This window comes from Cherax quadricarinatus, unplaced genomic scaffold (genome assembly GCF_038502225.1).
Source record: "Cherax quadricarinatus isolate ZL_2023a unplaced genomic scaffold, ASM3850222v1 Contig732, whole genome shotgun sequence".
In the NCBI taxonomy this organism is placed as follows: domain Eukaryota; kingdom Metazoa; phylum Arthropoda; class Malacostraca; order Decapoda; family Parastacidae; genus Cherax; species Cherax quadricarinatus.
Window position 1 is genome coordinate 57,510 of NW_027195758.1, and position 14,765 is coordinate 72,274.

Here is a 14,765-nt window from a genome sequence, read left to right on the forward strand (position 1 = left end):
AAAGAGAGACAGATTACCCACTGCTTAAGAAATCACTCTCCATGATAAGTACAATACCTAAAAGATGTGGTGATTATTAAAACATTTAACAGCTAAACACTGAAAGGATTAAGTTAATTATTGGTCAAAAGTGAAGCTTTCAAAAAATAAGTCCACTAAAATATAATCAGGCGTGTACTTTCAGTAGTGTTGGGAGCTGTGAGTCGAGTGATTTACTGTTTGACCGGAGCCCCACACGTCACCTTTCGGGGGAGGGGGAAGAGGGAGGGGAAGGGATAGTGGGAGCTAGACTGACCCTACCTTAACAAGCAGCCGGCAATCAAACTATCACTTTCGGGGAGGGGAAAAAAGGGGGGGGGGTAGCGGGAGCTGGACTTACCCTACCTTAACAAGTAGCCGGCAATGAAACTATTGTTACTATACACTCCCTTGCTACTCCTATCTATTGAACTTTTCCCTCACATTAATGCTACACTTTATCACTGGCTGACACTACAGCCTTTATCGAATCCTGCTGCTTTAGTATCGTACATATCGTAAAATCACTGAAGAAGGCACATTCTCCCCTCTCTCTTCCTCCTTAACTTTCGTACTTTACTAAGAATTCTTTCTTGAATTCTATCATGTTTCTCACTTTCTTTACCAAAGAGCTTGCACTAAGAACTTTCTTCGGACCCATGGTGGCTTATTTTGCAGTTGGGCTCAATAAACAGCCACAAAAAACAATGGATTATAGCGAGATGTTTGGATGAATATGCAGTCTTGCTCACTCACCCAGAGACACAGCCAGACTGACTCATGAATGCGGCAAAGTGGCAGGCGGACACATCCAATACGGATGATTTTCGAGTTGACAACCGAAATCCATGATAGAATTTCGGCCAAAAAAGTGGCCGAAATCCGATTTGGCCGATATCCGGAATGGCTGATATCCAAGGATCCAATGTATTGATAAATTTAAATTTGCAGCCTACACAGAGTGACCTTATTGAGCAGTATCCTGTCCATAAGATACTCTAACCATTAAAGATCGAAATCCTTCAAAAGAGGTATGTATACCATATTATATAAATAAAATCCTTTAAAAGGTATATTTTTTACTCTATCTTAAATATAAAACTGCAGATATTCAACTTTTCACATCATTTCCACTCTCCATCCTCGTCAGATAAGGATACACCCTGCATTTAAAGTTATACAGAAGTGTTTTTCAAAGTGTTTCGATTCATTCTGGGAAACTTTTAATGGGTTCCAGAGGAATGACCATGTATTACCTGCACACATTAATAATTACATAAACCTCTTCCTTATACAGTCAACCAGTTCTGAAAAGTTGAAGCCAATCGGACAAGGCATTCTGAAGTTATAATTCAAAGCCTGGAAAAAGAAAATTAAAATATAAGGTGGAGTATAAAGTAATATCCAGGTAACCATTCAAAGGTAATTCTGAGGGGAAACCTAATAAAGAAAGAAATATCTACACTTCTCTCTCCCAGTGTTTCTTTCAAAGAAATGAATGTTGCAAAATAAGGTTTAGCTGTGGGTTGGGTGGGTGTTTTTTTGTGGGTATGAGGGCGACTTGCCTAGTGTGGGTCAGTTGGTTTGCTGCAGTGTCTTCCTTTCATAAGAACGTAAGTACATAAGAATTGAGGAACACTGCAGAAGGCCTACTGGCCCATGTAAGACAAGTCGTTATCAAAACGACCTCTACCTAAAACTACCCAAGAAATAACTCCCGTACCCAATGACACCAATCAAACCCAGCCTCTCCCACTCATATATTTGTCCAATCTCTTCTTAAAACTATCCAAGGTCCTAGCCTCTATCACCCAACTGGGAAGATTGTTCCATGCATCTACAACTCTGTTAGAAAACCAGTACAGTGGAACCTCTACTTACGAGTTTAATCCATTCCATGACCTTGCTCGCAAATGGATTTGCTCGTTTGCAGAGTCAATTTTCCTCATTTAAATTAATTGAAATGGAATTAACTCGTTCCAGTGGAATTCCAGGCACGAGAAAATACTTTAATAATTTCCCTAATATCGTCTCTACAGCTTATTTATCTATGACAATTCATGTAATATGACATAATAAATAATACTAATAACATAGAAACATGATATATACACTAGAATGAATAAAATACATACCATTAGGTATGTGGCTAGTGGTGGTAACAGCGGCCATTGTTGTTGTTGGGGTTTATAGGGCCATTCCTGCTCCTGGCTACATATGTAGAGAACCTAGGATATCCCAAAAAAGTCAGACAGAGTGGCTTATAAGTGCAACACTCTTAATGCTTCACTTTATTGCTAAACTCTTAATTCTGCACTTAATTGCTACACTCTTATTGCTACACTTAATTGCTACACTCTTAATGCTACACTGCCACTGCTGCTTCATGTCGTCTGCCACTGCTACCTCATGATGTCTGCCACTGCTGCTTCATGTTGTCTGCCACTGTTACCTCAAGATGTCTGCCACTGCTGCTTCATGTCGTCTGCCACTGCTACCTCATGATGTCTGCCACTGCTGCTTCATGTTGTCTTCCACTGCTACCTCATGATGTCTGCCACTGCTGCTTCATGTTGTCTGCCACTGCTACCTCATGATGTCTGCCACTGCTGCTTCATGTTGTCTGCCACTGCTGCTTCATGTTGTCTGCCACTGCTACCTCATGATGTCTGCCACTGCTGCTTCATGTTGTCTGCCACTGCTACCTCATGATGTCTGCCACTGCTGCTTCATGTCGTCTGCCACTGCTACCTCATGATGTCTGCCACTGCTGCTTCATGTTGTCTGCCACTGCTAAATCATGATGTCTGCCACTGCTGCTTCATGTTGTCTGCCACTGCTACCTCATGATGTCTGCCACTGCTGCTTCATGTTGTCTGCCACTGCTACCTCATGATGTCTGCCACTGCTGCTTCATGTCGTCTGCCACTGCTACCTCATGATGTCTGCCACTGCTGCTTCATGTTGTCTGCCACTGCTACCTCATGATGTCTGCCACTGCTACTTCATGTTGTCTGCCACTGCTGCTTCATGTTGTCTGCCACTTCTGCTTCATGTTGTCTGCCACTGCTGCTTCATGTCTGCCACTGCTGTCTCATGTTGTCTGCCACTTCTGCTTCATGTTGTCTGCCACTACTACCTCATGTTGTCTGTCACTGCTACCTCATGTTGTATGTCACTGCTGTTTCATGTTGTCTGCCACTTCTGCTTCATGTCTACCACTGCTGCCTCATGTTGTCTACCACTGCTGCTTCATGTTGTCTGCCACTTCTGCTTCATGTCTGCCACTGCTGTCTCATGTTGTCTGCCACTTCTACTTCATGTTGTCTGTCACTGCTGCTTCATGTTGTCTGTCACTGCTGCTTCATGTTGTCTGCCACTGCTGCTTCATGTTGTCTGTCACTGCTGCTTCATGTTGTCTGTCACTGCTACTTCATGTTGTCTGCCACTGCTACTTCATGTTGTCTGTCACTGCTGCTTCATGTTGTCTGCCACTGCTGCTTCATGTCTGCCACTGCTGTCTCATGTTGTCTGCCACTTCTGCTTCATGTTGTCTGCCACTACTACCTCATGTTGTCTGTCACTGCTACCTCATGTTGTATGTCACTGCTGTTTCATGTTGTCTGCCACTTCTGCTTCATGTCTACCACTGCTGCCTCATGTTGTCTACCACTGCTGCTTCATGTTGTCTGCCACTTCTGCTTCATGTCTGCCACTGCTGTCTCATGTTGTCTGCCACTTCTACTTCATGTTGTCTGTCACTGCTGCTTCATGTTGTCTGTCACTGCTGCTTCATGTTGTCTGTCACTGCTACTTCATGTTGTCTGCCACTGCTACTTCATGTTGTCTGTCACTGCTGCTTCATGTTGTCTGCCACTGCTGCTTCATGTCTGCCACTGCTGTCTCATGTTGTCTGCCACTTCTGCTTCATGTTGTCTGCCACTTCTGCTTCATGTTGTCTGTCATTGCTGCTTCATGTTGTCTGTCACTGCTGCTTCATGTTGTCTGTCACTGCTGCTTCATGTTGTCTGTCACTGCTGCTACATGTTGTCTGTCACTGCTGCTTCATGTTGTCTGCCACTGCTACTTCATGTTGTCTGCCACTGCTGCTTCATGATGTCTGCCACTGCTGCTTCATGTTGTCTGCCACTGCTGCTTCATGTTGTCTGCCACTGCTGCTTCATGTTGTCTGTCACTGCTGCTTCATGTTGTCTGTCACTGCTGCTTCATGTTGTCTGTCACTGCTGCTTCATGATGTCTGCCACTGCTGCTTCATGTTGTCTGTCACTGCTGCTTCATGTTGTCTGCCACTGCTGCTTCATGTTGTCTGCCACTGCTACTTCATGTTGTCTGCCACTGCTGCTTCATGATGTCTGCCACTGCTGCTTCATGTTGTCTGTCACTGCTGCTTCATGTTGTCTGTCACTGCTGCTTCATGATGTCTGCCACTGCTGCTTCATGTTGTCTGTCACTGCTGCTTCATGTTGTCTGCCACTGCTGCTTCATGTTGTCTGCCACTGCTACTTCATGTTGTCTGCCACTGCTGCTTCATGATGTCTGCCACTGCTGCTTCATGTTGTCTGCCACTGCTGCTTCATGTTGTCTGCCACTGCTGCTTCATGTTGTCTGTCACTGCTGCTTCATGTTGTCTGCCACTGCTGCTTCATGTTGTCTGCCACTGCTGCTTCATGTTGTCTGTCACTGCTGCTTCATGTTGTCTGCCACTGCTGCTTCATGTTGTCTGCCACTGCTGCTTCATGTTGTCTGCCACTGCTGCTTCATGTTGTCTGCCACTGCTGCTTCATGTTGTCTGTCACTGCTGCTTCATGTTGTCTGCCACTGCTGCTTCATGTTGTCTGCCACTGCTACTTCATGTTGTCTGCCACTGCTGCTTCATGATGTCTGCCACTGCTGCTTCATGTTGTCTGCCACTGCTGCTTCATGTTGTCTGCCACTGCTGCTTCATGTTGTCTGCCACTGCTGCTTCATGTTGTCTGCCACTGCTGCTTCATGTTGTCTGCCACTGCTGCTTCATGTTGTCTGTCACTGCTACCTCATGTTGTCTGCCACTGCTGCTTCATGTTGTCTGTCACTGCTACCTCATGTTGTCTGTCACTGCTACCTCATGTTGTCTGCCACTGCTGCTTCATGTTGTCTGTCACTGCTGCTTCATGTTGTCTGTCACTGCTGCTTCATGTTGTCTGTCACTGCTGCTTCATGTTGTCTGTCACTGCTACCTCATGTTGTCTGCCACTGCTGCTTCATGTTGTCTGTCACTGCTGCTTCATGTTGTCTGTCACTGCTACCTCATGTTGTCTGTCACTGCTACCTCATGTTGTCTGTCACTGCTGCTTCATGTTGTCTGTCACTGCTGCTTCATGTTGTCTGTCACTGCTGCTTCATGTTGTCTGCCACTGCTGCTTCATGTTGTCTGTCACTGCTGCTTCATGTTGTCTGTCACTGCTGCTTCATGTTGTCTGCCACTGCTGCTTCATGTTGTCTGTCACTGCTGCTTCATGTTGTCTGTCACTGCTACCTCATGTTGTCTGCCACTGCTGCTTCATGTTGTTTGTCACTGCTGCTTCATGTTGTCTGTCACTGCTGCTTCATGTTGTCTGCCACTGCTGCTTCATGTTGTCTGTCACTGCTGCTTCATGTTGTCTGCCACTGCTGCTTCATGTCTGCCACTGCTGTCTCATGTTGTCTGCCACTTCTGCTTCATGTTGTCTGCCACTTCTGCTTCATGTTGTCTGTCACTGCTGCTTCATGTTGTCTGTCACTGCTGCTTCATGTTGTCTGTCACTGCTGCTTCATGTTGTCTGTCACTGCTGCTTCATGTTGTCTGTCACTGCTGCTTCATGTTGTCTGCCACTGCTACTTCATGTTGTCTGCCACTGCTGCTTCATGATGTCTGCCACTGCTGCTTCATGTTGTCTGCCACTGCTGCTTCATGTTGTCTGCCACTGCTGCTTCATGTTGTCTGTCACTGCTGCTTCATGTTGTCTGTCACTGCTGCTTCATGTTGTCTGTCACTGCTGCTTCATGATGTCTGCCACTGCTGCTTCATGTTGTCTGTCACTGCTGCTTCATGTTGTCTGCCACTGCTGCTTCATGTTGTCTGCCACTGCTACTTCATGTTGTCTGCCACTGCTGCTTCATGATGTCTGCCACTGCTGCTTCATGTTGTCTGTCACTGCTGCTTCATGTTGTCTGTCACTGCTGCTTCATGTTGTCTGTCACTGCTGCTTCATGATGTCTGCCACTGCTGCTTCATGTTGTCTGTCACTGCTGCTTCATGTTGTCTGCCACTGCTGCTTCATGTTGTCTGCCACTGCTACTTCATGTTGTCTGCCACTGCTGCTTCATGATGTCTGCCACTGCTGCTTCATGTTGTCTGCCACTGCTGCTTCATGTTGTCTGCCACTGCTGCTTCATGTTGTCTGTCACTGCTGCTTCATGTTGTCTGCCACTGCTGCTTCATGTTGTCTGCCACTGCTGCTTCATGTTGTCTGTCACTGCTGCTTCATGTTGTCTGCCACTGCTGCTTCATGTTGTCTGCCACTGCTGCTTCATGTTGTCTGCCACTGCTGCTTCATGTTGTCTGCCACTGCTGCTTCATGTTGTCTGTCACTGCTGCTTCATGTTGTCTGCCACTGCTGCTTCATGTTGTCTGCCACTGCTACTTCATGTTGTCTGCCACTGCTGCTTCATGATGTCTGCCACTGCTGCTTCATGTTGTCTGCCACTGCTGCTTCATGTTGTCTGCCACTGCTGCTTCATGTTGTCTGCCACTGCTGCTTCATGATGTCTGCCACTGCTGCTTCATGTTGTCTGCCACTGCTGCTTCATGTTGTCTGTCACTGCTACCTCATATTGTCTGCCACTGCTGCTTCATGTTGTCTGTCACTGCTACCTCATGTTGTCTGTCACTGCTACCTCATGTTGTCTGCCAATGCTGCTTCATGTTGTCTGTCACTGCTGCTTCATGTTGTCTGTCACTGCTGCTTCATGTTGTCTGTCACTGCTGCTTCATGTTGTCTGTCACTGCTACCTCATGTTGTCTGCCACTGCTGCTTCATGTTGTCTGTCACTGCTGCTTCATGTTGTCTGTCACTGCTACCTCATGTTGTCTGTCACTGCTACCTCATGTTGTCTGTCACTGCTGCTTCATGTTGTCTGTCACTGCTGCTTCATGTTGTCTGTCACTGCTGCTTCATGTTGTCTGCCACTGCTGCTTCATGTTGTCTGTCACTGCTGCTTCATGTTGTCTGTCACTGCTGCTTCATGTTGTCTGCCACTGCTGCTTCATGTTGTCTGTCACTGCTGCTTCATGTTGTCTGTCACTGCTACCTCATGTTGTCTGCCACTGCTGCTTCATGTTGTTTGTCACTGCTGCTTCATGTTGTCTGTCACTGCTGCTTCATGTTGTCTGCCACTGCTGCTTCATGTTGTCTGTCACTGCTGCTTCATGTTGTCTGTCACTGCTACCTCATGTTGTCTGCCACTGCTGCTTCATGTTGTCTGTCACTGCTGCTTCATGTTGTCTGCCACTGCTGCTTCATGTTGTCTGCCGCTGCTACCTCATGATGCCTGCCACTGTTGATTCATGTTGTCTGCCACTGCTGCTTCATGTTGTCTGTCACTGCTGCTTCATGTTGTCTGTCACTGCTGCTTCATGTTGTCTGTCACTGCTACCTCATGTTGTCTGCCACTGCTGCTTCATGTTGTCTGTCACTGCTGCTTCATGTTGTCTGTCACTGCTGCTTCATGTTGTCTGTCACTGCTACCTCATGTTGTCTGCCACTGCTGCTTCATGTTGTCTGCCACTGCTGCTTCATGTTGTCTGTCACTGCTGCTTCATGTTGTCTGTCACTGCTGCTTCATGTTGTCTGCCACTGCTGCTTCATGTTGTCTGTCACTGCTGCTTCATGTTGTCTGTCACTGCTACCTCATGTTGTCGGCCACTGCTGCTTCATGTTGTCTGTCACTGCTGCTTCATGTTGTCTGCCACTGCTGCTTCATGTTGTCTGCCGCTGCTACCTCATGATGCCTGCCACTGTTGATTCATGTTGTCTGCCACTGCTACCTCATGTTGTCTGCCACTGCTGCTTCATGTTGTCTGTCACTGCTGCTTCATGTTGTCTGTCACTGCTGCTTCATGTTGTCTGTCACTGCTACCTCATGTTGTCTGCCACTGCTGCTTCATGTTGTCTGCCACTGCTGCTTCATGTTGTCTGTCACTGCTGCTTCATGTTGTCTGCCACTGCTGCTTCATGTTGTCTGCCACTGCTGCTTCATGTTGTCTGCCACTGCTGCTTCATGTTGTCTGCCACTGCTGCTTCATGTTGTCTGCCACTGCTGCTTCATGTTGTCTGTCACTGCTGCTTCATGTTGTCTGTCACTGCTACCTCATGTTGTCTGCCACTGCTGCTTCATGTTGTCTGCCACTGCTGCTTCATGTTGTCTGTCACTGCTGCTTCATGTTGTCTGTCACTGCTACCTCATGATGTCTGTCACTGCTGCTTCATGTTGTCTGTCACTGCTACCTCATGTTGTCTGTCACTGCTGCTTCATGTTGTCTGTCACTGCTACCTCATGATGTCTGCCACTGCTGCTTCATGATGTCTGTCACTGCTACCTCATGATGTCTGCCACTGCTGCTTCATGTTGTCTGTCACTGCTACCTCATGATGTCTGCCATTGCTACCTCATGATGTCTGCCACTGCTACCTCATGATGTCTGCCACTGCTGCTTCATGATGTCTGCTACTGCTGCTTCATGTTGTCTGCCACTGCTACCTCATGTTGTCTGCCACTGCTGCTTCATGTTGTCTGTCACTGCTGCTTCATGTTCTCTGTCACTGCTGCTTCATGATGTCTGCCACTGCTGCTTCATGTTGTCTGTCACTGCTGCTTCATGTTGTCTGTCACTGCTGCTTCATGATGTCTGCCACTGCTGCTTCATGTTGTCTGTCACTGCTGCTTCATGTTGTCTGTCACTGCTGCTTCATGATGTCTGTCACTGCTGCTTCATGTTGTCTGTCACTGCTGCTTCATGATGTCTGCCACTGCTGCTTCATGTTGTCTGCCACTGCTGCTTCATGTTGTCTGTCACTGCTGCTTCATGATGTCTGTCACTGCTGCTTCATGATGTCTACCACTGCTGCTTCATGTTGTCTGTCACTGCTACCTCATGATGTCTGCCATTGCTACCTCATGATGTCTGCCACTGCTACCTCATGATGTCTGCCACTGCTGCTTCATGATGTCTGCTACTGCTGCTTCATGTTGTCTGCCACTGCTACCTCATGTTGTCTGCCACTGCTGCTTCATGTTGTCTGTCACTGCTGCTTCATGTTGTCTGTCACTGCTGCTTCATGATGTCTGCCACTGCTGCTTCATGTTGTCTGTCACTGCTGCTTCATGTTGTCTGTCACTGCTGCTTCATGATGTCTGCCACTGCTGCTTCATGTTGTCTGTCACTGCTGCTTCATGTTGTCTGTCACTGCTGCTTCATGATGTCTGTCACTGCTGCTTCATGTTGTCTGTCACTGCTGCTTCATGATGTCTGCCACTGCTGCTTCATGTTGTCTGCCACTGCTGCTTCATGTTGTCTGTCACTGCTGCTTCATGATGTCTGTCACTGCTGCTTCATGTTGTCTGTCACTGCTGCTTCATGATGTCTGCCACTGCTGCTTCATGTTGTCTGTCACTGCTGCTTCATGATGTCTGCCACTGCTGCTTCATGTTGTCTGCCACTACTTCTTCATGTTGTCTGCCACTGCTGCTTCATGTTGTCTGCCACTGCTGCTTCATGATGTCTGCCACTGCTGCTTCATGATGTCTGCCACTGCTGCTTCATGATGTCTGCCACTGCTGCTTCATGTTGTCTGTCACTGCTGCTTCATGATGTCTGCCACTGCTGCTTCATGTTGTCTGCCACTACTTCTTCATGTTGTCTGCCACTGCTGCTTCATGTTGTCTGCCACTGCTGCTTCATGATGTCTGCCACTGCTGCTTCATGATGTCTGCCACTGCTGCTTCATGTTGTCTGTCACTGCTGCTTCATGATGTCTGCCACTGCTGCTTCATGTTGTCTGCCACTACTTCTTCATGTTGTCTGCCACTGCTGCTTCATGTTGTCTGCCACTGCTGCTTCATGATGTCTGCCACTGCTGCTTCATGATGTCTGCCACTGCTGCTTCATGTTGTCTGTCACTGCTGCTTCATGATGTCTGCCACTGCTGCTTCATGTTGTCTGCCACTACTTCTTCATGTTGTCTGCCACTGCTGCTTCATGTTGTCTGCCACTGCTGCTTCATGATGTCTGCCACTGCTGCTTCATGATGTCTGCCACTGCTGCTTCATGTTGTCTGCTACTGCTGCTTCATGATGTCTGCCACTGCTGCTTCATGATGTCTGCCACTGCTGCTTCATGTTGTCTGCTACTTCTGCTTCATGTTGTCTGCCACTACTTCTTCATGTTGTCTGCCACTGCTACCTCATTATGTCTATCACTGATTTCTCCAAAGAATCGAACATTTCTGTTATTTTCAGCTCAATTTCAAGGTACTTTTCATCGTGAAACCAATTAAAATCATGTTTATTTTTGTAGTATATCTTCTATTCTATCACATGAGACCAAATAAAACGAGAATACAACCATAAAAACCATACAAAAATATACCGCTAAGGGGAGGCTAATGGCTGAGAAGTGAACTCCGTTATTTATGGTCCGATTTCTTTCACTCCAGAGAGTGGAGATTTAAGGCTTTAAGTCTATCTTCATACGAGAGATTCCTTACACGGTAAATTATTTTAGTCATTCTTCTCTGTATGTTCTCTTATGAGTCTATATCCATCCTGTAGTAAGGGGACCAAAACTGAGCAGTGTAATCTAAATGAGGCCTCACTAGTGATGTATAGAGCTGTAAAATAACTTTTGGACTTCTGTTACTTATACTTCTTGAGATAAATCCAAGTAATCTGTTGGCCTTGTTGCGCACACTAAGGCACTGCTGTCTTGGCTTTAGATTTCTGCTCACCATGACTCCCAAATCTTTTTCACATTCTGTATGATCAAGCTCTACATCACCTAGATTATAGCTTCGAGGGTTATTTTCATTACCAAGGACTAGTACCTTACACTTGTCTACATTGAACTTCATCTGCCATTTTCAGACCAAGACATTAATTTGTCCAAATCCTCCTGGAGTTTATTGCTATCCTCCTCAAAATGAATTATGTGTCCTATCTTTGTATCATCAGCAAATTTACTCATGTCACTCGTAATCCCTCCAACAAGGTCATTAATGTAAATTATGAACAAGATAGGGCCTAAAACTGATCCTTGTGGAACGCCACTAGTGACTAATCCCCATTCAGATATCACCACATTAATGGTAACTTTCTGCTTTCTATGTGTAAGCCATGCCTCTATCCATGCTAGAGCTTTACCTACTCTACCATGAGCTGCCACTTTTCTTAAGAGTCTCTTGTGAGCTACTCTATCGAAGGCTTTACTAAAATCCAAATAAACAATATCATATTCTTTATCACTGTCAACTGCCTCAAATGTTCTATTGAAGAACGTCAGTAAATTTGTCAGGCAGGAACGACCTCTCGTGAATGCATGCTGAGAATCATTTATCAAGTTATGCTCTTCAAGGTGACTTCTAATAATGTCAGCTCTAATTGATTCTAATAACTTGCCCGCTATAGATGTCAGATTTATTGGACGGTAATTTGAATATAGGAACCACATTAGCCATCTTCCACAACACCGGTAAAGATGGACGAATTAAACACACTCGTTAATGGCTGACTAAGCTCCATCTTGCATTCCTTAAGTACCCTGGAAAACAGCTCATCGGGTCCTGGGGACTTATTTTTTTCAGTTTGTCTATTTGTTTAATAACCATGTCCCTCGTGACAGTAATATTAGTTAATTTAAATTCATCAGGAGCTAAATAATTGTTAATTACAGGAATCTCATTTACATCTTCCTGTGTAAAAACTGACAAAAAATAGTCATTAAATAAGGAACACATTTCCAGTTCGTTATCCGTCAGCTGTCCATTCCCAATTTTCAGAGGTTCTACTTTTCCCTTCACCTTCGTCCTATACACTTGAAAGAACCCCTTTGGATTAGGCTTTGATTCATTAGCAACTCTAATTTCATTGTCACGTTTAGCCTTTCTAATCCCTTTTTTTACTTTTCTTTTAAGCTGAACATATTGGTCAGTAAGGTTAACCTCTCCTCTTCTGATGCGCCTATATATTCCCCTTTTCTCCCCTAACAGATGGTTTAGCCTCCTGTTAATCCATTTGGGATCGTTGTTATTAGACCTAATTTCTCTCTGGGGAATGTATATACTCTGAGCACGGTGTACATTATTAAGAAAAAAATCATAAATACAGATCCCTTCATAATCATAAGTATGATCATCGTCAATAAAATCATTAGCTAGATAACCCCAATCGAGATTTGACAGGTGTTCCCTAAGTCCATTATAATCGGCAGAGCGAAAATCAAGGATTTTTACCGTATTATCATTATTCTTGTATTCTCAGTTAATGTTAAAAATGATGGATTTGTGATCACTTGCGCCAAGCTCTTCAGTGATCTCCAGATTATTTACGAGTGTTTCCTTATTTGACAAGACTATTACCCCTGGTAGGCTCTGTTACACACTGCTTCAGAAAACAGTCCTGAACTGGAATAGAAAGTAGTATCCAGGTAACCATTCAAAGGTAATTCTGAGGGGAAACCTAATAAAGAAACAAATATCTACACTTCTCTCTCCCAGTGTTGTAACGAGTGAGAGGGGTTCGATTTAAGCGGGACTTACACATTAGTTAAGGGGATTGTCGGGGATTATTGTTTGGGTAGCACTGAAGGTGAGTTGGGCAAATATTTATGTAGGTGGGTTGGGATTTGATAGGGACTACCCACTAAGGGCAGTAAGTTTGCTGCAGTGTTCCTTCTTTCTTATGTCCTTATGTTATTGCTTGGGTAGCACTGAAAGTGGGTTGGGCAAATGTTTTTGTTAGTGGGTTGGATTTGACATAGACCTATCAAATATGGACCAATAGGCCTGTTGCAGTGTTCCTCCTTTCTTATGTTCTTATGAAACCAATTTCCAAAACTCTTTGTTTAGAGGGAGAACCTAAGATAATCTACATTTTTAAATTATAGGTCATATTAAGTAGCCAGAAATACCTGAACAAGAGTTTCAACTACGATTTCGCTCATCCCTGGGTGGGCATAAGTCTTCTGACTTCCACTGGTAGGTACCATATTAATGACTAGTGTAAATAATGACCATGCTGTTTTCTAGCAAGACAATTCAAGCTTTTGATATTTACCTTTATGACCAGATATAAAAATGAATATATCTCAGCTAATTTAAGGAGAGAGAGGGAGAGAGACAGAGAGAGAGAGAGAGAGAGAGAGAGAGAGAGAGAGAGAGAGCAATGTTATAACAACAATGCAGTCTTTGAGGCTCAATCTTTTCTATATGGTGAATACCTACCATAAAGTCTTCTTCACAGGCAGTCACTGGCAGACTCGCAGGAAGCTACTCACTCCAGCATTCCACTTCAAGATCTTAGAAGAGTTTATGTCGGTCTTTAACAAACAAAGCAACAAGCTGATCCAAAAACTGGAGAAGAAAGCTGATGGAAATACCTTTGACATATATGATGACCTTACCCTCTGTGCTCTGGACATTATTTGTGGTAAGTTGATGATTTTGTTTTCTTAATGGACACTGTCATGACGCGAGGATACTGTGATGACGCACGTACAGATGTATTATTATACAGGTGGTAGTGGACAAAGCAAATGTACAGTGGACATAGGAGATTCAGAAAATTAGGGATATTGTTATGACACAGCATTTCAGTTGTGTCATGCTAGAATAAGTTGAATTTTATTTGACATCCATTATCCCCTTTTTATAAGCCTACATTAACTCTCCATTCCTGCGAAGAAAAGGGAAGATTCATGCCTCTCTCTACCCCCCTTCACATATATAATATCATATATATATTTTTTTCAAGTAGTACAAAAGTAAGCATACCTTTCTTGTATTAATCTTGACTTTTTCAGAATTTTGTCAACCTCAGGTTCAGTTTTATGTACACAATCACGTTATTCCCATGAAAATTAAATTTTCTCCATTTAATGATTAGAGGCAATCATAAAGTCAATGAAAAGTAGGAAATCTTTTTGCTTCCTAACTTAATGATTAGATGTTAAACTTAGAAGTGACTGAGATTATAAAACAAAATCAAGATGGATAATCTCAGAGGTGAATGTCTTAAGTTCTACAAAGACTTATGCCCAAAAAATAAGAAAGTGAAGTAATCTAATGATTCAAGAAAGAATTAGTAGAGACTTACTAGCAATATTCATAATAAAAAAAATAATCATCGTAATATACGTATTAACACAAGTATATACTTAACAGAAATTGTTTGTCGTAGATTATCCTTGGTTAACAATCCTGCATTAACACTCATACACATTTGAATACACACACACACAAACACACACACACACACACACACACACACACACACGCACACACACACACGCACACACACAAACACACACACAAACACACACACACACACACAAACATACACACACACGTGTGTGTGTGTGTGTGTGTGTGTGTGTGTGTGTGTGTGTATGTGTGTGTGTGTGTGTGTGCGTGTGCGTGACAATCTGCAAGACAGCA

At 44.4% G+C, this 14,765-nt stretch overlaps 1 protein-coding gene across 1 annotated transcript in view; it reads left to right on the forward strand.

Annotated features, from left to right (window-relative positions):
* LOC138851472 (cytochrome P450 4c3-like) overlaps positions 1-14,214 on the forward strand; it is a 67,878-nt gene extending 53,664 nt beyond the window's left edge. The window contains exons 4-6 of the mRNA XM_070080635.1: positions 13,217-13,307; positions 13,573-13,758; positions 14,132-14,214. Of these exons, the coding sequence (XP_069936736.1) occupies positions 13,217-13,307; positions 13,573-13,758; positions 14,132-14,214 (360 nt within the window). The remainder of the gene's footprint in view (positions 1-13,216; positions 13,308-13,572; positions 13,759-14,131) is intronic.
* Positions 14,215-14,765: the final 551 nt, after the last annotated feature.